This window comes from Psittacula echo (assembly GCF_963264785.1).
Source record: "Psittacula echo genome assembly, chromosome: 18".
In the NCBI taxonomy this organism is placed as follows: Eukaryota; Metazoa; Chordata; class Aves; order Psittaciformes; family Psittacidae; genus Psittacula; species Psittacula echo.
In genome coordinates this window covers 1,098,360-1,124,073 of record NC_137754.1, presented here as the reverse complement: position 1 = coordinate 1,124,073, position 25,714 = coordinate 1,098,360, and the positions used below count along the sequence as shown (strand labels likewise).

Sequence of the window (25,714 nt, the reverse complement as noted above, 5' to 3'; positions counted from 1 at the left end):
AGTCATGCCATGCTCCCAGCTCTGGGTGCACACAGCCCCTCGGCTCCTCTTGGTTCCTGGGAGGATGCTGCAGTGCTATCAGCGGTGCCAGCTGCTGGGATGCGGAGCCCAGCTCTGTGTAGGGAGCAGGAGGGCAGGGTGGGAAGGTGAGGGTGTCTCCTGGACCTCCCATCTCATCTGCCCTTCCCAAGCTGCTTATCTGCAGCACCTGGTGCCTGCAGGAGTTTTGTGACCTGGCTCAGCTTGCTCCCAAACACCACCTACGTGCTCCCGTACATCCATCCAGGGCACGTGGGGCTGCTCCTTCCTCGTGCTGACCTCTTGTGTCACCGTGAGCCTGGACCATGGGATCCTAACGGTCCCTGTGGGAACGGTCCTAAGGCCTTGGTGGCTCCACAGCATGGCCCAGGCTGAGAGTCACTGCAGCAGCTCCGCTGCCCCTGCCTGCCCACAAGCTGCCTGTGCTTGTGCCCATCACATCATCTGGTATCAAGCTCCTTTCCCTGTGCAGGTCTGGATTCAGGTGGGAGGGATGATGCTGTGGTGCTGGTCACTTCCCACCTGAAGAAGTCATTGCCTGTTGTTTATTTGATTTCTTAATGCATGTTTTTCCATCCATGAACTTCCTCAGTTTCAAACAGATTTGCAGCTTGGAGCTGCCCTAGGGGCTTCCTCTCCATCACTGCCCGCTTGCTCCCAAAACCACGCTACAGCAAGAGCTGTACTGGTTAGATTCCAAGGAAGGCAAGAGCTGTGCCAGCTCCTTGTGGAGTGGAAGCACATGATTTCCTGGAGAACTCGAGGCTGCCGTAACTAATTGAGCTCCCTTGCTGTATTCACGTTAATGCCTCTATGGCCAGTCTGCACTCCAGCTCTGCAAGCGCCATCCCATGAGCCATGGTGAACTTCTGCACTCTCCTCCGAGGAGGCTTGGATATGCAGGGGTGCTCTTGCTGCTTTTCCTCCACCCTGTGTGGGTGCAAGGTGCTGTGATGCACTGAATAGCTGCTCCTGAATGGGGTGGAATGTTCAATGCAAACCCCAGCTCCAAAGGCTGCAGGGTGCTCGGATCCCGGGCTAGCTCCTTGGCTGCAGGAGATTTAATCCATGGGTTCATGTAGCCACTGATGCCATGCAGGTGAGCGAGTTCCCTACCCTGGAGGGATTGATGTCCTGATGTGTTGCTGGTGGAGGGTTTTATGCTGCCCAGCGAGCTGGGCTGTACGTGCCTGTCCTCTGTTATGGAAGGTTTTTCCTCCTAGGGAGGGACTGCATGCCAGGCTGGGGTTTGGTGGTAGTGGCTTTGCTGGCTAAAGGCACTGCAAGAAGCCAAGCAGAGCACATCCCTTGTGCTGAGCAGAGGGACTGGCAGTCCTGTGGTGGAAGCACTGGGGGACAGGGGACTGGGCTCCTTCCCTGGCATTGCCTAAGAAGCAGCCCCTTCTCAGGGCAAGGAGGGGGTTGACGAGGTGCTTCCCAGTGTGGGAGAGGGCCAAGCAAGGCACAGAGAAATGTGGGAGTGAGAGCGAAGCGCCGTGTCCAACAGCCATGGTACAGCGTTGAGACACAGGTAGAATCACTCCCTGTTGGGATGCTGCGGGGAGCTGGGACCAGGGAGCAGCAGCTCTTTGGAGCCTGATGGTTCCATGGCTGGAACCATCAGTTCCATGGGCTGCCCCATCACCAGTGAACTGCTACGGGCAGACCCGGGCTGTGAGTGCAGGAGCCATGGGGAGTGCGGGGTGCTGGGGGCTGCCATGCAGAGAGGGGCAGAGCAGTGGGTGAAGCTGTTGGTAACTCACCATGTTCATCCAGCTCCGACGTGCTCTTCAGCCTGCAGAAACCCAGCCAATATCCTCCAGCTGGGACACGGGGAGCCTGCGGGTGCCCTGATGCCCAGGGAGCTGGGCCAGCGATGCTCCCACCACCCTTGTTCCTGTGCTGCTCTGCCCACACTTTAACACTGGGGCAGGGCCGCCCCAGCACTCCTTAAAACCCAGGGCAGGAGTTGTGAAACAGGAATTGTAATCTGTATGGTAATACAACACCAGTCTATCAGCAGCTCCAGCGCCTGCAGTAATCTCCTGAGCATCTGCCTCTGGAGGTGACTCACTTGCAGATCTGTCACAAAATAGCTTATCAGGAGTGAACTGACCGGATTTTTCCTGCTCTCCAGCTGATAAGAGGAACCATGGCTGTCCCGCTCTCCATCCATCTCTTCCGCATCGCACTGGGTTGTTTTCAAACACAGGTGTTAGTAGGTGGAGGAGGAAAGGAGTTTACGCGTAAGGTTACGAGGCCATTGTATCCTCTCAGGTCACTCAGTCTGCGTGTCCCTGTGCAGCCCCAGGTTGTGGTTGACACAGGCAGGCACCTCGGAATGAAAGCGAGTGGGTGCCCATGGGTTGGATGAGCTCACTGACGTTGCACAAGGTGTGGCTGGCAGGGCTGGGTGTGGAGAGGGGCTCTTACAGCCCCCAAGTTTCGGTGCTGTGCCCGTAGGTTGGTGCCAAGGCTGCTCACGGAGCTGCTCAACACTGATGCAAAGCTGGGTTATGTGTCCAGGAATGATGGCTTGGGATGGGGAGCAGTTTGCTTACCCTGCTGCTGAGCAGGATGGGCTGTCAGGGTTAGGTATCTGCAGCTGTGGTCAGCCGGCTGGAAAGCCTTGTGCAGGGTCATGCAGGAGGTGGTGCAGGATGAACAAAGCAGCTCATTATCCTCTCCTTTTGTAATGAAGCTTTACCAGTGGTCAAGCAGAGCTGCTGCTGCTGTGTGTGTGCACTGAGCCGGTGGGGAGACCGTGGAGCATCCCGACCTGCAGCTCCTCAGCCAGAGAGCTGTGCCATCGCTGTGCCATCGCTGTGCCATCGCTGTGCCATCGCTGTGCCATCGCTGTGCCATCGCTGTGCCAGCTCACCCTGTGCAGCAGGGACCCTGGGGAGAGAGCAGGCAGCGCATTCCACGAGCCTGACCAGGGATCCCAGCATCTGCGTGTGGCTCTGCAGGTAAGGACACGCTCCCCATGCTCACTGCAAGAGCAGCTCAACAGATGGGTGCTGTAGGGATCAGGCAGAGGCTCCGGAGTGAGCTCAGTCCCGTGCACCCAGCACCTCCTGTGTGGCCTGTGCTGTGCCACAAGGCATGGGCAGCCTTCCCAGAGCATCCCAGTGCCAGCCCCACACACCCCATGGCTTGGCCTCAATGCCGTGGAAGGGAGAGCAGCCCGGGAGCATCCCTGGGGTGGGAGCTGGCGCAGTGGGGAGCAGCTCTTCCTCCTGGGAGGTTAAGTGAGGGTTTTGAGGAAGCAGCTCTGTTTTCAGGTGTTATGTCACATCATGGCTCTGTGCGCCTTCGGGGCTTTGCTTCCTGGAGTGCGGCTGCATTTCCAGCCCATTGCCCTTCCCTGGCCTCTTGCACCCAGAACCCTGGCATGACGCAGGCTTCCGAGCACCTTGGCTCTCACTGGGGTCAGGCAGAGGCCAGGCAGGGCTGGCCCAGGGGTATGCAGAGTGCATCATCGCCTCTGCATCCCGGCCAGCATCCCCACAGGTCCCAGGCATCACCCCTGGGTCTCAGTGCTGAGATGCTTGCCCTGTGGGGGGCTGTACAGGGGCTTGGCTTTGCTATGGTGTAGTTGGAGCCCACGCACAAAGGTGGGAGGGATTTTGCCCCTGGCTGCCCCATTTCCAAGTTGTTAATGCTTGTCCCTGTTTGTTACCTTCCACCTGCGGCCACTGGAGATGGTTTCCCTTTCTTCCTGCAAGCAGGCAGTGATTGCCACCTAACCCTGTGGTTTGGTGAGAAGATGATTGAGCAGACCAGTAAGTGCATCACACTGTGACTGGGGGCAGCCGGTGGGAGATGCCCTGTCACCCTGGGTGCTGGCCTCACCCCGCACAGGGCCATAACCTTTGCAGGCATCCCTGAACGCCCAAGGCCAGGGCTTTGTGTGGAACCTGCTCCCCTCCTGGCTGCTGTTCTTCACCAGGAGGTGACAGTTGGAGGATGCAGCCACTTGGACACCCCTGTATCCATCTGTTGGGCCCCCAGCACTACCCTCTGCCAGGGTGCCTGTCCCTGCCAGCAGCCGGAGGGCATCGTGCCTACCCCAAGCATGTGGGGAGCTGTGCTGGGAGCAGCCATGCAGGGCTGGGGCACAGGCAGCGTGCATCCATTGTGTGAGGAGCGATGTCTGCTGGAGCTCCTCTGCTTTCTCCCCTAGGAACCAGTTGAACCAGCGGGTGAGGAGCGGTGCCCAACCTTGCTGCAGTGCAGGGGTTGAGGCGGCTGTGTCACCAGGAGAGGAGGGGACAGGCAGGATGTGCCAGGCTCCAGCAGCTCCCAGCCTGGACAAGCCGTGAGCAGCTCCTGTAGCACAGCACTGGGTGCCAGGAGATGGACCACCAGGCAGGTGAGTACGTGGCCTTTTCTGCCCCTATGGAGCAGAGATAGGGATGTTCTAGGCACAGCAGTGGCTTGGTAACCTGCTCCTCTCTGCTATGGGCAGGGGCTTGACTGCTGGTGTGGCTCTGAATCCAGCAGTGCTGCTTGGAGGCATCTTGGGATACGAGGACATCTGCTCCCGAGGGTTTCGGGGCAGGGGCTGCTTCCCACACATGGCACGGGCAGGGGCTGGGCATGAAGCCATCGTGCTCCCACCAGTGGTAGGTGTGGGGAGAGGGCAGTTTCGGCAGTGGGGTGATTCAGGGAGGCGCTTGCATCACGCTCCTCCTGCCCCAGCTCCTCTGCGTGAGTCAATGCTGCAGCAGACTCCTGACCTCACCCATGCTGTCCCATGCTGGGATGTGAGGTCCCTGGGGTCCCAGCTCGCCCCTGGCCTGGCAGCAGCAGCGTGCATTGGTTGAACACCTCTCCTGGCCTCCTGAGCCTGGCCCCTAGAGCCCAGCAGAAGGGAAGGGCAGGCTGGTCCTGCTTGTCTGCAGTGCCTGGGAGCTGGTGCCACGATGCTCTGCGGCTCCCGGGTGCCTGCCAGATCCCATCAGGTAGAGCAAGTGCTGCGGGTTACGGGACGCCCTGGCTCACTGTGTAAACACTGTGACCACAGGGGAAGTGTTCTCACTGCACCGGCATCTGGCTAAATTTAGCTGCTGTGAGGTCATCCTCACTCCTGGTGCTGCAGGCACAGCACCCAGTGTGCTTGCCCTCTGCAGGCTCTGGGGCAGTGGCCAAACCCCGCAGCCACTGAGCTGTGCCCATCACCATCCCTGCCTGTGTTCTGCTGATGGGCCCCACTGGGTCTGACTGGGCAGCTTCCTGGTCAGGGACACTAGGGTGAAAGGGGCTGTACTCCTGTGAGATGTGCTCACACTGGAGCCTGCTGTAACAGTGGAGAAGGGTCTAGGGTGGTGTTTGGGATGCACAGTGGCTTGGGGAAGCAGGAGCTGATAACAGCTAGAGAGGTGTGATTAGCACCCTGGTGCTGTAGGTTAGACAAGATTTGCTCTGTGCAGCATGCAACCTATTGTCAGCAGAGAAATGGATGCCCATCAGCAGTGCTGTGCCTGGGTACCTTGCTTTCCCTTTGATAATGGTGGAGAGTTGGCTGTGGGTGCAGTGTGGATGGGAGGGATGGAGAGGTCCTGCACAGCCCCCTCATCCTCTGGTCTCAGCCCCGCGCTGGCAGCAGAGGCTGCTCACCCTGACAAACACATCCTCTAGAGGGAACTGCCTGTCCAGAAATGGGTCTGTGCAGCTGCACAGGGACACTGCCGGCACTGACCAGGGTATGGCACTGCCTGGCTGCGGGAGCACTGGAACAGCACCAGTGCCGTGCCAGCAGCTCCAAGGAGGTGCTTCCACCCAGGAGAGCGTGTGTGGGACCAGGAGTGGGGATGCAGGTGTCGTCAGGGTGGGCAGCTCCTGCTCCCAGCACACTGGGATGGGTTTGGGCACAGCTCCTGGCAGTGGAGCACAGTCCCTCCAGTTCAGATGTTCAGAACCCCCGGTCTCCCAGAGGCATTTGTCTGCAGAGCCTCTTCTCCCTTACAGGGCAAGAGCCCATGAAGGTGCTCGGAGTGACCTTGGGTGTTGGGCTGGCCTTGCTGATCCTGGTGGGCTTTGGCTACACCTTCATCCGGTGGTGCCAGAGGGGCCAGTGCTGGTGCCGTGAGTATGGGCAGTGTGGGTCTGGGATGTAGGGAGCACCCACCCCTGACATTGGCTGGTCCCTGAGGAAGCCCACATGCAGGGTGGCTCTGGGGCAAGCTGCGGGCAGGCAGAGGCCAAGGAGGGGGTGCACAGTGATGTCCTGCTGCTGCCGGCTACCCCAGGGGCTGTCCTGCCTTTTCCCATCCCACTGCACAGATCCATGGCAAAGCAAAGGCTCTAACACTTCTCCTCTTCACCTCCCCAGGACCTGACTTCGTTTTCAACCTCTATCACACCTGGTGAGTGAAGCCACGCAGGGCCTGGGGCAGGCTGGGTGCTCCCTTTGCATGGTGCTGAGGTGTCACAAGCCCTCGCTGGTCCCAACCCCGCCGAGCTCTGGCCTGGGGCAGATGCCCTGGGCAGCCCTGGCTGCAGGGCAGGCTGGCAGCTCTGCCTTCCCCGCAGTGGGTCAGTGGCGGTGGAGCTGGTGCCACCATTCAGCATCAGTGGCTCGCTGAGCGAGGCAGGGAGCAGCTACGCGCCTTTCCACAACCAGGGACCATGAGCAGGAGCCGGGATGTGCAGGTAGGATGTTCCCTGCTCCTCCCTGCCTGGAGGTGGTGAGGGGGGTCCCTGGAGTTATGTGCTTGGGAGAAGCCAGTATTTGGGGTGGCTGGAGCAGTGGGTCTGTGCCCAGAGCATCCTGCCTCCTCGGAGCTCTTGGTCATCGCAGCTTTCCCTGGGATAATCCCAAGGCTTTCCCTGTGAAAGTCCTCTTCATGCCTGTGGGGCATCAGGGGCTTTCCCTGGGCTCCGGTTTTGTGTGTGGGTCCCAGTGCAGTCTTTGGTTTGCATTTCCTTCCCCATGCTCCCTGTCCTCAGCCTGGGATGGGGCACACGGCTGGGAGTGATGACTGTGTAGAGGCTGTGTGCTCACTGTGCAGCTTCCCCATGCTGCCTCACAGCCACCTCCCAGCACCCACAGAAAGAGCAACCAAAATCAGCCACAGGGGAATTCCTGTGTTCTTTCTTCTGTAAAACACAGCCCCTCAATGTGTTGGGTTTCCACTGAAACCAGCGGTGCAGTTTCTGTGTTTTACAAGAGCTTCTCCATCTGCTCCCCACAGCTGCATTCCCCTTTTGGTCCTCCTTGGCCATGGGAAGGTGCTCGGGGCCAGCTGCCATCCCCATTCACTGCCACAGCCTCCCCTTGCTTGGGTTGGAGGAAGAGGGAGCTGCCTTATCCCAGGCTTCCTCAGCATGCATCCCGGAGGGACACCTGCCATTCCCATGACCCAGAGACACCCGATCCCTCAGGACCAGCCAGCCCCATGCCCAGGAGACCTTGGGCCAAGGCTGTTGGTGAATAGGGCAGTGTGAGATTTGGGGAACCAGCTAAAAAGGGTGGTAATGAACCACAGAACTGGATGGCTGCTTTTGTGCAATAGAGGAAAATCTCATAAGGAAATGAGACTGCTTCAGACTTCCCTCCTCGGTGACATATTGGTACCAATGTGGAAAGTTGTCTCCTGCGCTGACAGTGCAAATACCTCAGAAAGCCCCTGTGGGCCCACAAGTGCTGGCAAGGAACAGGGGCTTTAGGACTGTTTCTTCGTAAACTGCTTTCTCAGAAGGAAAACGAAGAGAAACCTGTGAGACAGCATTGTCGTGTGTAGAGAAACGGGTGAGGATGGAGCAGAGCGCCCCATCCTGCATCCCGGTGGGCAAGGGAGCACGAGCTCCCTCCCTTCTCCTTCCCATGCCCACTGTGCTGCTCCCTGCAGGGTCTGTGCAGTGCTGGGGGGGGGACAGTGCTGGGACAGCCACAGCGGGGTGCTCCCCATTGCACAGAGAGCTGCTTGCAGGAGGAGTCAGAGCTGAGCATCCTCCTGCGTCAGCCTGGAAAATGTGAGCCTGTGGGACTTCCAAGGAACTGGAGGCACCGTCTGTGCTCTCACCTCTCGGAGCCAAAGCGCTGCTCTGTGGTTTTCTGGCAAACTCATCCGGGTTCCATTGAAGCATCGCCTCCTGCTGCCCCTGGAAGCCGTTGGCTGGAGTCTTGCATGGTGAGCAGGAACCGGCAGCACCCAGCCCTGCGCAGGATGCAGATGCAGGCTGATGTCAGGAGCGTTTGAAATGAAAACAGAAGCTGGGCTGCCTTTTGGTGACTCCCATTTCCAGAGGAAGTCGAAAACAGAGAAAGTGAAAAGGAAATATTCAGAGGCAGAAGAGATGGGGGCAATGGAAGGGCAGAGGATGCCCTGCCTGGCACTGGTGGTGCTGCTGCAGTGGGCACCCACCGCCTTTTGCATGACACAGGCAGTGTGCCTTAACTGCGAGCAGCGCTACGTCAGATGTAACAGGAGGAAGTGGCAATGCATCAACCACCCTCCTGATGGCACTGATTCATGTGTTCACCTGACAAAAGTACTCCCTGAGCTGGGTTTCCAGCAGCGCTTTAATGGGACTATCCCACCTGGAGGTTCTCGGAAACCAAGTGACTCTAGGAAAAGTTCTCCAGTGACTACAGTCAAACGTAGCCCATGGTAAGTCCTTCCCATCTCATGCTTGTTTCCATTCTGACAGAAACTATTCCCCCCATCCCCTTGTTTTGACTGGGTCCGCTTCTTTCCTGGTGTTTGGTCCCCAAGCTGCTGCTCCATGGGACGTGCTGCATCACCACAAGCTGCCCAGGTCCCTTCCCTGCTCCTCCTTTGGTGCATGTTCCCACCACACAACTCTCACCTCTGACATCTACCCTGGTCCTTAGATGAGAGTGAAGTTGTGATGTGGAAATGCTCTTCCCCGTGTGAGACATTGCCCTTTGCTGAGGGGGAAAGCCCATATCTGGAAACAGCAAACGCAGCTTGACCCTGGGGGAGGATGTACAGATGAACAGACAAAATAGCTTTGGATGGACCACATCCTTTCTGTATTTACAAATTAAATAGAATAAATAATGTCTGTACGCAATAGTGACAGAACACGGACCATAGCGTGGGCAGGGTTGTCCTGGCTCATGCTGGGCTCATAGGTTGCCTGCTGCACACATTCTGCACCCTGTTGGAGGTAGCCAGCGCCTGGGTCTCTGTCATAGGGGCTGGATGCTGAAAGGTCTCTGTAGGGTCAGGAAAATCCCTGTCTCCCTCCAAGTGAGGCCAGCCAGGGTGGGAGCTCCGTGCTGCCGGCAGCAGGATGCCTGACGTCAGGCTGCTGCTGGTGTCTGTTGTGAAAGGTTTGGACAGCCTCAGCATTGCAGATTTCACATGGAGGAGCCCAGCACTTGCCTGTGAAAGGGGGAAGGGGAGAGGGAAAACACAGGCTGTCGAGGATGCCCTGAGGCCATGTGCCCTGCACTGGGCAGGGGAGGCAGGAATGCGCCTTGGGAACATCCTGGTGTGTATCCTTGGGCTTGGTGGCTGGAGGAGGCAGGGGTGAGCCCCTCCAGCATAGCCTGCCCCTGTGTCTCCTTAGCTTTGTACCAGAGGGAAGGTGCAGGATGGCTGGGGGCTGGCCACAGCAGTGCCAGGGCCAAAGCAGCCCCAGAAACCATTAAACTGGTGCTACTCCAGTGAGTCTTCACTAGGGCACAGCTCAGTTTGATGCGCTGACATCCAGGGGCTGGCAATAGCTTATCAGAGTATCTGCTCCGGTGGGCAGTGGCTAGAAGAGGTAGTTGGGTCAGCATGTGGGGATGCTCACAGGCAGATGTCCTTGCTGTCCCCATTGAGCAGGCTCAAGGGGTTGATTTGCAGCATGAGCCACTTGTTGGTGCTGAGGCTGGAGACGAGGGGCAGCGTCCCCATGAGGTCAGGGTTGAAGATGCTCAGGTCAAAGGGAGCTTTCAGCCACTCCGGGTGGGCTCTGGAGGCCAGGGGAGCACCTGAAGCCCCATAGCTCAGCAGACCAGAGGCTTGTGGCCCTGCCTGGCTGGGAATATCCCAGACAGCAGGCTCCTGAGTCACTCTCCACAGAGCTAGGTCCTGTGTGTGGCTGTGGGGATGCTCAGGAGCACACTGCTTCAAATACCCTTTGACCACAGCCAGCTCGGAGCACTCTGTGTCCAGTACAATGTCAGTGCTGCCCGGGCCCTGCAGGGATGCTGCACAGACTGGGAAGGGCATCCCCTTGGCTGGGTCCTTCTGTGGCTCCACTGTGCCCTTGGACTGCTGCAGGTACCCACGGAACTCCACATCTTGCTGGCTGGTGTCAGGGGGGATGCTGAGCTCCCCGCTGCAGGGCTGCCTGTCCTCCATTGGGATGGTGTTCCCAGAGGAGCATGTGGGGTGAGGGCAGGAGCTCTCCAAGCCCATGCCGCTGTCATCACCAGTGGGAAGCTGCCTCTTGTATCCCTGGGGCTCGGTGCCCGAGGAGCAGCTCAGCTCCAAGGAGGAGGTGCGCAGGCAAATGCCGCTGTCGGTGCTGGTGCTGCTGCTGTCTCGGCTCCCCATGGTCCCCAGCCCCAGCAGGCACACCTTGTCCTCAGGCCATGCTGGGAGCCTCCAGCCCTTCTCCACGGGCAGCTGTGCTATGCTGGTGCTGCTGATGGGAACACTGTCCTCACGGGGCTCCTTCTGGCAAAGGAATAGCTGCTGGACAGGGTCTGCATCAGGGCTGCTTGAGGATGAGGGCTCCTGCTCCACCCAGAGCGAGCTCTGCTTTATGAAAGACTTCTGGGAGGGAAAGCAAAGAGGGGTGTGAGCCGTGCTTCACCCCTGCCTCTCATCTGCCTGCCCCAAGAGCTCCCCAAGCCTGCACCCTCGCACCAGTGGCAAAAGGTGCCATGCATCAGACTCCCTTACCAGGACGGACGGTGGCCTCATGGGTCTCTTTATGTAGGTGCACACCAGCAGAGCCCCCAGGAGCCCCAAGAGCAAAAAGGTGATGAAGGAGGAGCTGACGGCGCTCAGGACAAGCTCTTTGCTCCCTGCAAGAAAGGACACGGCAGAGTCTTCAGTGCACGTTAGCAGGAGGGCCAGGAGGCTGAGGAGGATCCGTGTCCCACGCAAGAGGGCCCCCCTTCCCTGGCTCCCCAGCACTCACTGTCCCTGTGGCCAATGGTGACGCACTGCTCGTCGGTGCGTGTGGTGCCGCTGTGCCGGCTGGCCACGCTGGGCTCCACGCTGATGCAGTACTCTGTGTCCCAGAAGAGGTTGCTGATGTTGAACTCCGGGGAGGTCTCCATCACTTCATACTGCAATGACCAGAGTGTGGGCTGGTACCTGAGAGCCCCCAGCTCCTGCAGGAGTGCTGGCCTTGTGTGTTCCTCCCTCCTCCCCTCTTCCCTTGGGGTGCTACGAGCTAGACCCAAACTCCCAGTGAGAACTGGGGAGCCTACTGCAGTAAGTCGTGCAGAGAAATCTTTGCCATGTTGTGGCGAAGCTCTATATTGAGCTTTACAGAAGCCTGTACTTCAAAATGTGATTTCAACTTGAGCAGCACTGCATGTGGCAGATGGGGACAGCACAGGACCAGCAGCTCATCTCACCGTCCGATTGTCCTGCGCCCTCCTGATGTACACCCGGTATCGCCGCGCGTGCTTCTGGATGTCATCGTACTTCACAGTGAGGTTCCCTGTCCGGAGCACGAGCTGCAGCTGCACGTGGATGGTGTTGCCCATCACAGAGAGGCTCTGGCCTGACAGGCGCAGACTGGCTGGAAATGGGTCAGTTGGAAGAGCACATCAGGGCTTTGTGCTGCTTGCAGCTCTAAAAGCCTTTGCAGTGGTGGATTGAACTGTGACTGTTTCCTACAGCCAGTGCTGGATGTCCGTGCTTTGTCTCATCTCACCCCACAGCCCGGCTGCTCTCCAGGTAGGTATGAAGAGAGAGAAATCTCTGCTCCCAAAGTTCTCCACAAGCAGCTTGGCACCCTGACCTCTGCCATCCTCGTAGCCCCTGGCCATAGAGTGGAGGCAGATACCCAACCTACCTTCTTGCGGGGAGAAAGAGTTGGTCCTTTGCCACGGGGATGTGTGGTTTCCAGACACAGCCCTGACCCGTGCGTAGTAGCGGAGAGCAGAGTCCAGGGTGTAGTATGTGAGGTCACAGCAGTGCCCTGAGATACTCATGCAGTTCGGGATGGCTGTCCAGGATTGATTCATGCCATAGCTGCAGGGAGAAGTGCCCAGGTGAGAGCAGTGCAGGCAGGACTCTGCTGTCACCGCTGCCAGTATCAGATCCCAGGCAGAGGCTGAGTCCCCTTGCACCCCATCCCTGTACTCACACTTTGTGCTCCACTTCATAGAGGACGTTGCTGGGGGGGTTGTGGCCCGGCTCCCACCGCAGCAGATGATGGGCTATCTCGGCAGCAAAGCGCACCCGTGTTGGCCTCGCCAGCCTCTCACCTGCGGGACAGGAGGGCATTAGGTGATGCTGCACGGTTCCCATCCCACTGGTGCCCGCAGGAGCTGGGCAGAGCTCCTTGGGATTGCCTGGAGCTTGACCCCTGTGTTCAGCAGTGACCGGACACCTACACCAGAAGCACAAGGGTTTCCTGTCCCACTTCCAGATTTCAGTGTGTGCTCAGCCCCCTCTTTCCCTTCCTCTCTTCTGGGGAGAGCCCAGCCAAGAGGATCCAGGCGCTTTTCTGATCTAAGAGCAGAGCCTGCTCTATTTGCATCCCTGACCACCCCTGCCATCTGCTAGCAGCTCGCTCTGGATTCAGCTTTCTTGTTTTGCTTCTCTGCAGTCTCACAGAAATAGACTTTTTCACACCTCCTGCCTCAATTTTGGTATTGTCACCTTGCAGCAGAGCATTGCTCAATAACATCTGTCCCCCTCTCTGTGCTTGTTTCCTCAGCAGCCGCTGTCTGCTCCTGAACCCCAAGCCTGCCTGGGGAGGATGGCTGTCAGCAGAGCACCACGCTAGCCACCTGCGTTCACTGCAATACAAGGTGCCGTGGTCACACTGGTGGGGATAAGCAAGGCTGATGCCTGCCCGAACAGCGAAGAAAAGGCAAGTGGTGAGCAGGGAGCCCTGCCTGTGGGCACCACCAGCCTGTGCTGCCCAGCCAGCAACGGTGTCCGAGCAGCCCCACTCACTGCCTTCCCCCATCCCAGTCCCCATCCCGTGCTGGGATGTCAGGAGCGGAGCAGCCTGCCGGGACCACGGGGCTCAGACACAGCGCGCCAAGAGCCGTGGGCAAGAGACTCACCGAGTGTGGGCTGGGCGAGGAGCAGCGCTGTGCACAGCGCCAGGGCTGCGCCGAGGGGGTCCATGCCGGCTCAGCATCCTCTGCGTGCGCTGCGCTGGTGAGCGGACGCTGAGCGCTGCCCCGCGGGCTGTCTGAACTTGTTTTTCCCCTGGAGGCTGGCTCAGTGACGTCTCGGAGGCGTTAGCGCAGCGGGAGGAAAGGAGCTGCGCAGTGACTTCCACTTCTCTTTGCTGTCCTCCCACTCACCGCAGCTAATCTGGGCCCAGGCTGGGCATTTCCTAAAAGCAGCCTTAAAGGAAAAGCTTTCGGGGCTTTTCTGTCACTGCTGAGAAAGGGCAAATAGGAGTAAATCATATGTCTGCCTCTGCCGGCTTTGTTATCTGGTGAGGAGTTAAAAGCACAGCACAGGGGTGAGCTTAGCACTAGGGTGCTGAGCACAGCAGTGTCACCTTGGGCCAATGTTCTGTGGCTAAAGCCAGCCAGGTCATAGCGAGCCCTAGGAGGGGGCTCTTGCTTTCCCTTCCTTTGGGCTCAGACCATATCCTCCTCCTTCAGTCTGCAAAGTGGGGCTGTAAACTGTCCTCTGGTCAGCCAGACCTGGGTCCTGATATAGCAGTGATGCACATTACTGCAGGGATCCAGCCCCACGGTGATGTCCTGCCCCTCTGGTGATGCTGGCCTCAGGTTCTAGGACCTAAATTGCCACTAACCAGAGTGGGAGTTCTCTGGTTTGCCTTCTGGCAGCCTGAATTACAACACAGGGCTTGAGGGCTTTCCTAGGGACTGTGCAAACCAAGGGGCCGTCATGTGATAAAGAGCACTTGGTCTCAAAAAGAGGAATTTCCCACTGGGGAGTTAGGGGGAAGGACACAGTTAAGAAGAGCAAGAGAAACTGAGAGTGCACTGGACAGCCTCAAAAAGCTGCAGGACAGTGCCTGTCTTGGCAGGCATAGAGGCACAGGAGCTTGGGTCCCTTTGTGCAGCAGAGGGGATTCAAGGAGCCATCTGAAATGCCTCAAGTGGGAGATTTCTGGTTTGGTTTTCTCATCCTTCCTGCTGAAGCCCAGGGGCTTCCATGAACTTGCAGCCTTTTTAGAGCACCAGCAAACCTGCCAGGATGGGTCCAGCAGTGCCACTGGGCAGCAGGGTGTCAAGCATGACACGGTGGCATGGCTGGCTCTTGTGGCACCCAGGGACAAGCAGGCTTCAGCTCCACTCTGCTGGGGCTATGGGGAATGAGGGCATGTGGTGGTGGTGCTGGATGCTTGGTACAGGAAGAGGCTCTCCCTTGCCAATTCCTCTGCTGAGCACCTGCCATAGGGATGGGCAGGGAGGACCATGCCAGCAGCAGATCCCTCCCTGGTTTCACCCTGGCTTGGCTTTATTCCTCCCTCTTTGGGAGCGATCTGATGTGCTGTCACTCTTCTATCAGCTCGTGAGTCAGCTCGGGCAACCGCTGAACTTCGGAGTTCTGAGGTGAAGCAGAACCTGTCCCACACAAAACCACAGCTCATGTTCTGTGTAAGGACACCGAAGTCAAAAGCAACGGGACCAAAAATGAGGAAGGAGGGAGCCTTGTGGAAAGACACGGTGGGGCTGGTGCTGTGGGTGAGCGGTGCAGAGGCTGGGGAGGAATGGTTGCAATTTAGAGGAAAATGAAACAAGCTGAGGAGAAATGACAGTTCTGCTGAACGCTTGGATTGTGAGCAGCACAGCCACCCGTGATGCTTGTACTGCAGGGTGCCATGGGAGGAGCTGGTGCCGGACACTGTGACGCCTGCCTGCTCCATGGCTCAGGGTGTAGATGCTTCCCGGCATCCCTGTCTTGTCACTGCTTTCCCCTCATCCTCCATGAAATGCACTTGGCATCCTTGAGGCTGCAGGATGGTGCTACCTTTGCTGCCACCAGCTCCGCTATGAGAGACTACAGGGAAAAGAGGGCAGAGCCATCTTCCCAACCAGAGGCAGGTAGGCACAGCATCCCCTGCCCGGCATGCAGCCGTGTCCTGTGCAGTCCCTGCAGCCCCAGCATAGGCAGAGGACCTGGTGATACACACAGACATCAGGCGTTGCTGAACACCTAAAGCACCTCATTAAAACCAAAGCATCACAAAGAAGAGCAGCCCTGCGTGTCAGCAGGGGAGGTTTTGAGTTCATGGGTCAACAGCCCTAGAGAAAGCTGCCAAGTTTCCTTTTCATCTTAAAATTAACTGACTAATCTGTGAATAGGAATACCCATGTTTTTAGTAACCTGGAAATCACCTCAGTCGAACAGCACTGCAGGTCTTTCACCAGAGCCTCTGCAGCTCCTCTTTGGCACAGCAAGGGCTGGGGGCTGCAGCAGCCCCGCTGTCCAACCAGTAGGGCTGGGCACTCGCTTAGCCAAGGGGCTGCCCAGGTCCATGGGGCAGGGTATGGAGCCGGAGGGCTGCTTCTGCATGGGCACAGCCCTGCCGCAGGACAAAGCACTTTGCCTGCAAGAGCAGAGTTATCCTTTCACCATTCCCTCATGCCTGGAGGTCAGAGCAGAGTGTGGAAGAGCTGCTGGGCTTTCCCAGGCTGTGTGTGCTATTAACACCTCGTTTGGCTAGCTGGGAGGGCAGGAGGGTGCAGCAGGGCTCCTACCAGAGGTTACCAGCAAGCAGGATTTCATGCGGAAGGTGTTGTGTGCAATGTGACATTTAACATCAGCTTGCTGGGCTCAACTCCAGATGCAGGGCTCTCTGTAACTCACTCTCCGTAGGTGGCTTTGCAGAAACACCAACAAGCAAATCATTCTTGGAGCTGCCACTTGGACCTGCTCTCTGAGAACCCCGTTTCAGAAGAGGACGTGCCAGCTAGCACAGGCACACAGGCAAGGCCAGCTCAGGGCAACCCCAGCCAAAACCCTCTTGTGAGCTCTTGCATCCCAGTGGGACAGAGCCCTCTAAATGCTGTTAGTCCTGTGTGTGAAAACTAGAGGCGAAGGGCATGAACTGACCCCTCTGGGAAGGGATGGGATGGAGAATCCTGGAGCAGTGGGATCCATCCTGGGCTTTTTAGGGGGCTTTGAAGCAAGTTTCCTTCAAGTTCGGATGGCCCTGCTGCCTCCTGCCCTTCCGATGAGCAGGTGTGGGTGGGGAGCAGATGAATAAGGGACTTATGCTATGATTAATGCCAACAGAAATGTGCCTGGAAAACAGTGTCAGGATGGGGCTCGCGGGAGGCATCACACTACCAAACAGAGCCTCCTGGAACCGGGCCATTGGAGAGGTTTCCTTCCTCCTTGCCGAGACACACGAGGACATTCTGGACTTCTCAGTCACCTGGGGTTCACGGGATGGTTTAGCTGGGTTGAACATGGCTGCGCATCCCTTCCTCTCCCTCGGATGGAGCAGGAGAGGTGCCGAGTGGGCACGCAGAGGAGAAGGAGAGCCTTGAGAGTAGTGAAGGGACCCCAGTGCCCAGGATGCTGCTCATCCCCAGGGCCAGACTTCCTGTGCTCCCATAGCCGAGGCTCCCGCTCCATGGCCTGGCTGTAGGAGGCGGCAGCAGAGGCAGGTGTTTTGCAGGCTGTGCCTGGAGCAGTTGGGAAACGGGCTGGTCGGACTGGTTTCCCTCCGCGCCCGGCGCTGGCACTGACGTACGCGCCCGCTCGCCAAACACATTCTGCCCCGTCCCCACGGACCTGACTTCGCTCCGCACGGCGCTGCGCGGCGAAGGATGGCTCTGCTGGAGCTGTGAGCGCAGCCCAGCCCTGCACCGGCCCATGGACCTGAAACCCTCTCTGGTAAGGCGCGGGCAGCTCCGACCCGGCTCTGTCCATATGGACCCGCTTTCCTTAGGGGTTGGTGGAGGGCTCAGCTTCTCCTCCTGCTTTCTGGGGTGTTTCCTTCGCAGCCTATTGCTGCTAGCAGGGAGAAGGATCTGGATCGAGCTGCCTATGGGGCTGCTGCCTCCCGCACCCCTGGGCACATGGAGGGAGGAGGAATGCCGCCAGCATTCCCAATGTCAGCAGAAGAGGCCTCAGGGCCCCTGGCACAGCTGCTCTTCCACACTGGAGTGAGTTTTGAACCAGGGGGATGGGCTGGTGGGAGCCAGTGCCGCTTGGCACCCACAGGAGCTGCACCGCTGGCATTCCCACAGCACATCGGTGGCAGTGGCAGCACACTGGTGCTCTCCTATCCTGCTCTCCTGGCAGTTTTCCCTGTGCTCTTTCGGGGCTGGGTTACCCAGGGCCTGCTCAGTCTCAGCCAAGCATCCTGTCATGGGGAAAACATCCATCCCCAGCCGGGCACTGGGCTCAGCCTGCCCGGGCGAGGTGGTGGGTAATTACTGCACCATCCGGAACGTGCAGAGCCGGCAGTGACGGGGTGGATGGGGCTCAATGGGTTGGCCTGCCCCCAACACTGCTGAGCAGTGTGATCCCAGCGCTGGGTACCACCAAAAGCAGGCAGCAGCACTGTGTCTTGGTGAAAGCGGGGCAGGAATTGGCATGCCCACATATGGAGACAATTACCCGATACTGGATACCCACACTGAGCCACTCTGGGTTTGTCACCTGGGTTAAATGGTCCATTAGGAGTCTCAGGTACCACCCTCGTCTCCTCATCTTTCTGTGCCTTGGTTTGCCTGTCTGTGCATTACTCACCCCCTAGAACATTTTCAGATCTCTCTGCCTGAAGAGCTGCTCACATGGGCATAGAGCAAGCTGTCCCTGGCTGTTGGGGATGACTCAGTCGATGGCACTTGTCATCTGCACTTGAAAATGGCCCTTATGTGCTTTGGGATTTCACTTCCCTGTGTGTCGCCCCTATACAGCATCCAGCGGGAGCATCCTCCTGCAGCTCCTGCCTGATTTGTCCCTGAGGATGAGGCTCTGCCCCTCAAAGGGAGGCACCATAGGATGGGTATCACCAGGAGGGAACAGGAGCTTTCCCAGGCTAGGGAGGGTTTTGTGTCAGGTGAGTGTGAGGACAATGTCACTACTGCACAATCTGCTCTCTACAACCATGTTAAGAGATGATTCTCTACCTGAACAATGGCAGCTGCTGGCACAGGAGATGGAGGGAAGTTATCAGGTGCCCTGCACAGCCCTGATAGCACAGACTGATACAGAGCCGCTGCAGCTCCCGTGCTGGATCCGTGCCGATAAGAAAGGGGCCAGCTATTTAAACTCAGCTGCCCCTTTCCCCTCTTGATGCTCCGAGTCTTGGGTGGCTGCTGAGCCCAGAGCTGGATCCCAGCTCTGGTTGCAACACCTCAGGTGTTGCCTGGCTTCCATGCTCCCTCCCACTCCGAAACTGGCTGCTGGCTGGTTTCTCTGCCTTTCCTCCCATCAGGCATAGATCCTGAGCCTCCAGTCCAGCCCTGACCCTCCTGCCCCTGGTGATTGCTTTCTGCTGTGGATTTGGTGGCCTTCCCTCTGTGGCAGTGAGTCCAAATGGATGGAGGGTGGGCAGTGCAAGTGGTAGTTCAAGGTGCAAAGGGGGTGGGCTGCTGTCTGTGGCTTAGGTGCTTTGCCCAGCTCTGCTCAAAGCCTTATAGCAGAGGAAGTGCCATGGTTTTAGGCTCATGACAGGTATAGGAAAGGGCTCAGCCAACAGGCAGGCACTGTCTGCTCATCCCCCAGGCCCAGGAGGCAGAGTCCCCCTGCATTCCCAGCATCCCTATTCCCAGCTGTTGGAAGGTCAGCCCTGCCATGGGAAGGAGCTGGTTGTGCCCTCCTCCCCATGCCTAGCTGTCAGACACCAGCCACAGCAGCACATAACGCTCTGGTGGCTGGTGGAGCGTTTGCAGGGAGGATGCTCAGAACAAGGCTCAAACCACAGCCACGCGTGCGAGATAAGGCATGGCTCCGGGTCTGACTTTTACTCAAAAGCCAGCAAAGGATGAGTAAAGGGTTTGTGGGCAGAAGTCGCTGCTCACTCACCAGGGTAATGCACGTTCCTTAACAGAAGTATCTGTGTGAAACCACTGCAGTTTGTTCTGTGCTCCAGTAGCTATGCAACAGCAACCAGTTCTACTGGTTACCAGGAGCCTGTGCTAAAAATTTTGTGAGCTTCCGTGATAGATCTGAAATAAAAACCACTTGGACTTTAGCCTTTGGAGGAAATAAGTAGCTAATAGGTCACCTGTGTTTCCTGCTGAGGAGTGTTAAGAGCAATGTAACCTATACCATAGTTAGGTGTTGATTTCAAACCTATGCACACTGGAGATGGCGATGCTTTAGCATCCACCACCACTGACTTACTGATGGAGCTGGAAAGATTTGTCCTCTATAGCACTAATTCTGCTCATCTGTTAGCTGAAGGGTTACACTTGCTGCAGGATGTGGCATGGGAAGTACCAGATGTGGAGATAGGGTACAAATGCCAAATGGGGTACAATGTAAATGGTACTGCGTGGGTATTGACAAAAACCTCACTGATGCTTAGAAGGGAGAAATTCTTTTCCTAGGAAGGGTTCCTGGCATCCATACATTGCTTTGTTTCTACAGAGGAGCAGCACCTGCTGCAGCTCTGGCTCTCTTGCTGATTGCATCTCCTTTCTAACAATGGCACTAAGGTTACCCAGGGATGTTTCACGGCTTGAAGAACTCAAATCCCATTGACATGACTGTTTAGGCTTATTAGAGAAGGACACTGCAGGGCATTCTGCAGCCCTCCCTTGCCAACCCAGCCTCACAGAGCACCAAGGGGCTCCCCAGCACCTTTGGGAGAGCCATGAGAAGCCAAGCCTGCAGCAGGGGTCTCCTGAGCTTGCCCACATGGAACTCAGGTGCAGGGAAACTGATCTTTGGCTCCAGGCTGAGCAAATTCAGGCTTGTTACTGCTGCTGATGGGAAGGGATAAGGAGAAGAGGGCGATGCTGTGAAACACAAACTGCCTCTGCTCCTCCCGTTGCATGCAGGAGACCAGAGAGCAGCTGGGAGTCCCCTGATGGGATGGGGAGGTGGCTCTTGGTGGCTGGCAGGCATTAGCGGTGGCCATGCCCAGGGCCCGCAGGCGGCAGAAGGAGCTGGAGCCCATGGTGCTGTGCTTGCGGCTCCACGGCTGATGCTCCTGGCTGCGAGCAGCTCCTGAGGCACAGCAGGGGAGCTGGATGTGTCCTGTGATGCTCAGTGTGGGCTGAGGCGGGCTCTGTGCGGGGAGCGCGCGGCCACGCCGGGTGCGTGACTCAGGGGATAATGCTCAGGAAGTTACAGCACTGCATTGCGAGAGAGGGCACAGCCCGATTCACAAAGCATGAGCCTGAGCAGGCTCCCGATTCCCAGCAGGAAACACAAGGGTAGAGGACATCCAGCTGGTAGGGGGTGACTTGGCGGCAACAGCTCCCGCTCTGCCCAGCATCCCCATCCTGTCTGCCCATCCCAGCGCTGGGCACCATCCCGGGTGCCGCTTGCTGGCTTGGCAGGGAAAAGGGATGCCTCTGGTTACCTGGAAATGTCACCTCTAGCAACTGCAGGGCCAAAACCCAGGCACAGGCTTCCAGAGGGATGTCTGAGCCAACTGCTGGCTGGTAAGGGTTCCCTGGGAGGTGGGGCTGGGTGTGGGTACCAAGCTGCACTCTGCTGCCAAAGGATGCAGAGACTTCTTCAGGGTTGGACGTAGCCCAAGTCAGACTGGCTTCCCTTGAGCAGGCTGGTGTAAACCTGGTTTGTTGTGGCTGTGTGGTGCTGGGAGACAGTGGGCTGGGGAGCGAGGCAGTTGGGTGACCTGCTGAGGATGAAGCCAAGGGGGGGGTGTCAATGCTGTGTGCTGGTTGGTGATGCCCTTGCCATCCCACTAAAGCATGCAGCCGTCTCTTATTGCTAGAGATGTATCTGAGATGTTACAAGGCGCACAGGAAACAGCATTTGGCTTGGACTTTGTGCGCAGTTCGTTTCTGAAGGAAAATGAGAGGCTCTTGCTTCAGCAGCTGATGGAGCACTTGGAAGAGTGTATCTTAAGGAAAGGAAACAAATACGTGTTCTTTCAGAAATTCGTGGATCCGGAGTGACACAACTGCAGAGCAGCATTCCAGGATGCAGGACGTTTCAAGGCTTGGAAAACACTGATTATTAAGTCTTACTAAATAACAACTGGAAATTGCCATGTATTTTTCAGATGGCTAATTAAGGACAGATGCATAAATTGGGGCACTAGCCCCGTGGAACTGGGCCACAGTGTGACTGACCTGCTGCCAAATACCCAGCTGATCGCTCTCATCAAAGTGATCAGTTTGGGAGATTTGGCAGCAGCCTCATAAAGGGGTAAAGCTTTGTGACAAAGAGGTTTTCAGCTGTCCCACATGGGGTACAGCTCCGGCTTCATGTACAGAAAGAGGCAGTAACAGCAGCAATCATCCATGTGGCTCATGGTGCTGTGGAGGAATAGACACCACAATGGATGGCCACGCTGGGGAGCTCGGCTCCATGTCCTGGGCAGCAGGGTGACAGCTCTGGTGGGCATCAGTCTTTGCTAGTAAGGCTGTCCTCTGCCTGCAGACCACTGCATCGCCCGGCAGTGCGCCTCCCAGCATCCATGCCTCTGCAGCCCGCAACATCTTCGGTTCCCGACCCCTGAGGCCTCGAGAAAACGTCCTCTGCACCAGCTTCAAGCCCTACAGCCCGGAGTCCAGCCCAGCCCCGGCCCCCTGCACGGCCTGTGAGAGCACACGTAAGAGGATGGAGCCAAGAGGGGTCTCTGGCCTCTCAGGCCCTAGGGTGGGGAGGGATGGAGGGAGGCAGGGAATGGGTGCCTGTGCCCATTGCTGGCACAAGCCTCAGCCACAGGATGGTGCTTCCCAGGGGTGTGAAGGGTGCTGGAGGAAAGGGAGAGGACAGGGACCATGGCAGGCTGGGGGAATGCCATGGGGCGGTGTGGGGTGTGTGTGGCCCTGCTCTCCCACATCTTATGGGTCCTCTGAGCAGTGTGCATGGGGAATCGGGGAGCTTCTGGCATGGATGGGTGGACAGCAGGGTCTGGGCACCCTGGGGACACAGTGGCTCCCCCTGACCCTGCCTTTGCCCTGCTGCCAGGATCCTCCATGTTCAGAGCTCCCTGCATGAGCCAGCGACGGCTTGCGCTCATCTTCTGCGTCTCCATCCTCATCGTGCTGCTCGTCGCCCTCATCCTCCTGTGTGAGTGGGGTCCCAGCCTGGGGTGGTGCAGGGCTCCCTGGGGGTCAGCAGAAGGTGGGACATCTACGCGGGGAAGTGCCATACGGAAACCCCGGTGCCAGGAGGCAGCAGGCAGAGAAGCGCTCTTCCCATTCCCTGAGCGTTCCTGACATCTGCTGGACAGGCAGGAGCAGGATTGCCGGGGAAAGGGGATCCGCCTCTTGGGCTGGCTGCAGGCTCGGGGCTTGCTTCGGTTGGCACCCCCAGCAGCATCCCTATTCGAGGGTTAGTAGGCAGGACCTGTCAAAGTGCAGTCCGTAGCTGGAACGGGAACACACACTGGGAGAATTCAATCCTTGTAACATCGAGCTGCTGGTGAGCTTGATGCATTTTTCTGCAGGAGCAAGCTAGGACTGGGTTAAGTGAGAGGTTAAATGGGGTTAATGATGCTGGGCTGGCATAGGGATGCTCAGAGTGGTCCGGTCCTCCTGCAGCATTTCAGTCTGGCTTCAAAGCCAGTGCTGCACCCAGCTCACACCTTGTGTTTGGGGGTGCCCCATGCACCAAGACCTCCTCCAGACTGCCATCCGGGTGGCTCACAGCACCCTTGCTCCCAGCGAGCCCCTGCAGCAGCTCCAGCCTCACCCCAGCGTTCGTTGTTTCCAGTTATGTTCTGGCGGTCACAGACAGGCATCGTGTACAAGGAACCTGCTGAGAGCTGCAAGGACAACGCCGTGCGCTGCAACGGCATCGTTGACTGCTCCCAAAGGAGCGATGAGCTGGGCTGTGGTGAGGCACCGGGAGCTGGGTGGTGGGAGCGAGGGGAGCCCCTGTGCTCTGGGTACCACTGACCGGCCTGCTCCATCCCGCAGTGCGCTTCGCATCCAACGAGTCCCTGCTCCAAGTCTACTCCAGCACGGAGAGCCAGTGGCTGCCAGTGTGCAGCAGTGCCTGGGACGAATCCTTCTCCAGAAAGACCTGCCAGCAGCTGGGGTTTCAGAAGTAATTCCCTGGGGATGGGTTGTTATCCTGGGCAGTGGAGCCCTGCCAACCCCATGGGCACTGGCTGGGTGCATGGTCCACTGTGTCCTTTCCCCAGCACTGCACTTTTCTGCTGGAAGGCTGTGTCTGGTGCTGCTCTGGGTGTTTCACTCTGTTCCCCTCTGAGCGTGCAGGGACTGGGTGGTCACTGTCTGGCTGGGGGGGTATCCTCACTGCTCTCTCCTCTCACCTCCCAGTGTCTCCCAGACCGAATACATTCCCCTGCACGTCTCTGGCAAGAGCCTCACGGTGACCAGTGAGCACGAGACCATCCAGCAGAGCCTCAACAGGTACCCGGCAGCGCTGCCTCCTGCCCCTGCCCTGGTGTCGTGAGGCTGTGTCTGAGGCTGTGTTCCCCCTTCTCTCCTGCAGCTCGCAGTGTCCCATGGGAAAGTACGTCTCCCTGCGATGCACAAGTAAGGGGCTGGCTGGCAGGGCAATGGCCAAGGGTAGGAGCTGCTTTCCTCCCTTCTTTGCACAGGGCTGGGCAAACAGAGTGTGTTTCCCAGCAAATCTTCGGGGTAATAGAAAACTATGATTGCATTCCCATGGTGTCCACCGGCCCCTATGGCTGTACCGAGCACTGATGGTGCCTGCGGGTGGCGGGGATGCTGTGCCCGTCCTCCTCCAGGCTTTGCCTTCTCTCCGGGCCCTTCTCTCAGCCCTGCTCTTCCCTTCAGCCTGTGGGCAGAGGATTTCTGGCCGCATCATTGGAGGAAAGGAAACCTCTGTGAGCAAATGGCCCTGGCAAGTCAGTGTGCAGTACGGGCCCGTCCACATCTGCGGTGGCACCATCATCGATGCACAGTGGGTCCTCACTGCAGCCCACTGCTTCTTCATGTGAGTGCTGCTGCAGTGTTGCTGTTTAACCACTGCTGAGTGCCCTCGCTCAGGCACTGAGCCCAGCCCCATGTCTCACTCCTTGCTGCCTCCACCTCTCCCTGCAGGAACAGCATGAAGATCCTCGATGACTGGAAGGTGTACGGTGGGGTCTCAGACCTCAAGCAGCAAGCAGAGGCCATCCCTGTCTCCCAGGTCATCATCAACTCCAACTACAGTGATGATCACGATGACTACGACATCGCTCTCATGAAGCTCTCCAGGCCGCTGACGCTCTCAGGTGAGGCCTCTCAGCTTGTTTTGCTGTGGGGCTGGTGTTCGGGGGGATGGAGAGATTCTGGCAATGGGCAGGGGCAAGAGGCAGCTCTGTCCCCTCATGAGAAACCATTCCCTGGGCTGCTGCCAGCTGGAGCATCCACTCTGCTGTGCCCATGCTACTTTCCCATGGTTGGGAACCATCCCATCCTGCCCTGGCAGGTCCTGGCACTCACACTGCGATGGGCTGGGGGTCCAGCAGAGACTCTGCGTGGATGGGCACAGATTGGGGTGCTCCCTGCACACCACGCTCCTCCCTGGCCACAGGGCTGGTGACCACAGCAGGAGCTCTGCTCCCTGGTGACTCACTCCTTCCTCCTCACCTGGTTTTCATCCCGTCTCACTCCAGCTCAGGTTCGCCCAGCCTGCCTCCCCATGTACGGCCAGCGATTCCAGACCGGCAGGTCCTGCTTCATCACCGGCTTTGGGAAGACCAGGGAGAATGAAGGTGAGGGAGGACGTGGGCTCTCCTGCGTGCTGCAGCGTGCAAGAGGAGCCAGCGTGGCTCTGCTGTGGTATTCAAGGGCTGTTCCCACAGTGCAAGAAACCAGCTTCTTCCCTCACTGCTGCAGAAACGCTGGTGCTGGGGGGGTCTCGGGTGTGCTGGGGGCACAAGGCCCACCCTGCCCCACAGCTCCTCCTGCCTTGCAGATAACACATCCCCGAAGCTGCGGGAGGCTGAGGTGAAGCTGATCGACTACAAGATCTGCAACAGCGACAAGGTGTACGAGGGGTACCTGACCCCACGGATGATGTGTGCCGGGTACCTGCAGGGAGGGAAGGATGCATGCCAGGTGAGCTGCGGGGGTCCCAAAGGGCGAGGTGGGATGGTGGCATCCTTTGACTGAGTACCAGAAGAGAAGCATCTCCCATACCCTCTGTGACAGGGTGACAGCGGAGGACCCCTGGTCTGCGAGGACAACGGCCGCTGGTATGTGGCTGGGGTGACGAGCTGGGGGACGGGATGTGGCCAGAAGAACAAGCCCGGTGTCTACACACGCGTGACAAAGCTCCTCAACTGGATATACAGCAAAATGGAGGTGAGGTGACGGGTCAGGGCTGGGAGACTCGTCAGGTGGATCGGGGTGCATTGAGAGGGGCTGTTTCCCCCCAGCCCAGCCCTTCACCCTTGCTATTCCCTCTCTCCCTTGCAGAGCGAGAACAACTAA

At 58.1% G+C, this 25,714-nt stretch overlaps 2 protein-coding genes across 2 annotated transcripts; one reads left to right on the top strand and one right to left on the bottom strand.

Moving 5' to 3' along the window:
• Nucleotides 1–1,646: 1,646 nt before the first annotated feature.
• Nucleotides 1,647–25,714, top strand: TMPRSS13 (transmembrane serine protease 13; the record flags this gene model as incomplete). Its single annotated transcript, XM_080631629.1, has 16 exons — nt 1,647–1,793; nt 2,177–2,285; nt 5,634–5,872; nt 6,577–6,696; nt 21,735–21,906; nt 22,269–22,370; nt 23,016–23,138; nt 23,222–23,351; nt 23,588–23,680; nt 23,763–23,806; nt 24,071–24,230; nt 24,338–24,510; nt 24,895–24,993; nt 25,197–25,339; nt 25,433–25,585; nt 25,700–25,714. 16 exons carry the CDS (start codon nt 1,647–1,649, stop codon nt 25,712–25,714), a joined length of 2,022 nt encoding a protein of 673 aa, XP_080487755.1.
• IL10RA (interleukin 10 receptor subunit alpha) lies at nt 9,810–13,331 on the bottom strand (the record flags this gene model as incomplete). The annotated part of the gene is made up of 7 exons (XM_080631592.1): nt 9,810–10,784; nt 10,914–11,038; nt 11,155–11,305; nt 11,600–11,766; nt 12,043–12,221; nt 12,337–12,457; nt 13,268–13,331. The coding sequence occupies 7 exons, from the start codon at nt 13,329–13,331 to the stop codon at nt 9,810–9,812; spliced, it is 1,782 nt and encodes a 593-aa protein (XP_080487718.1).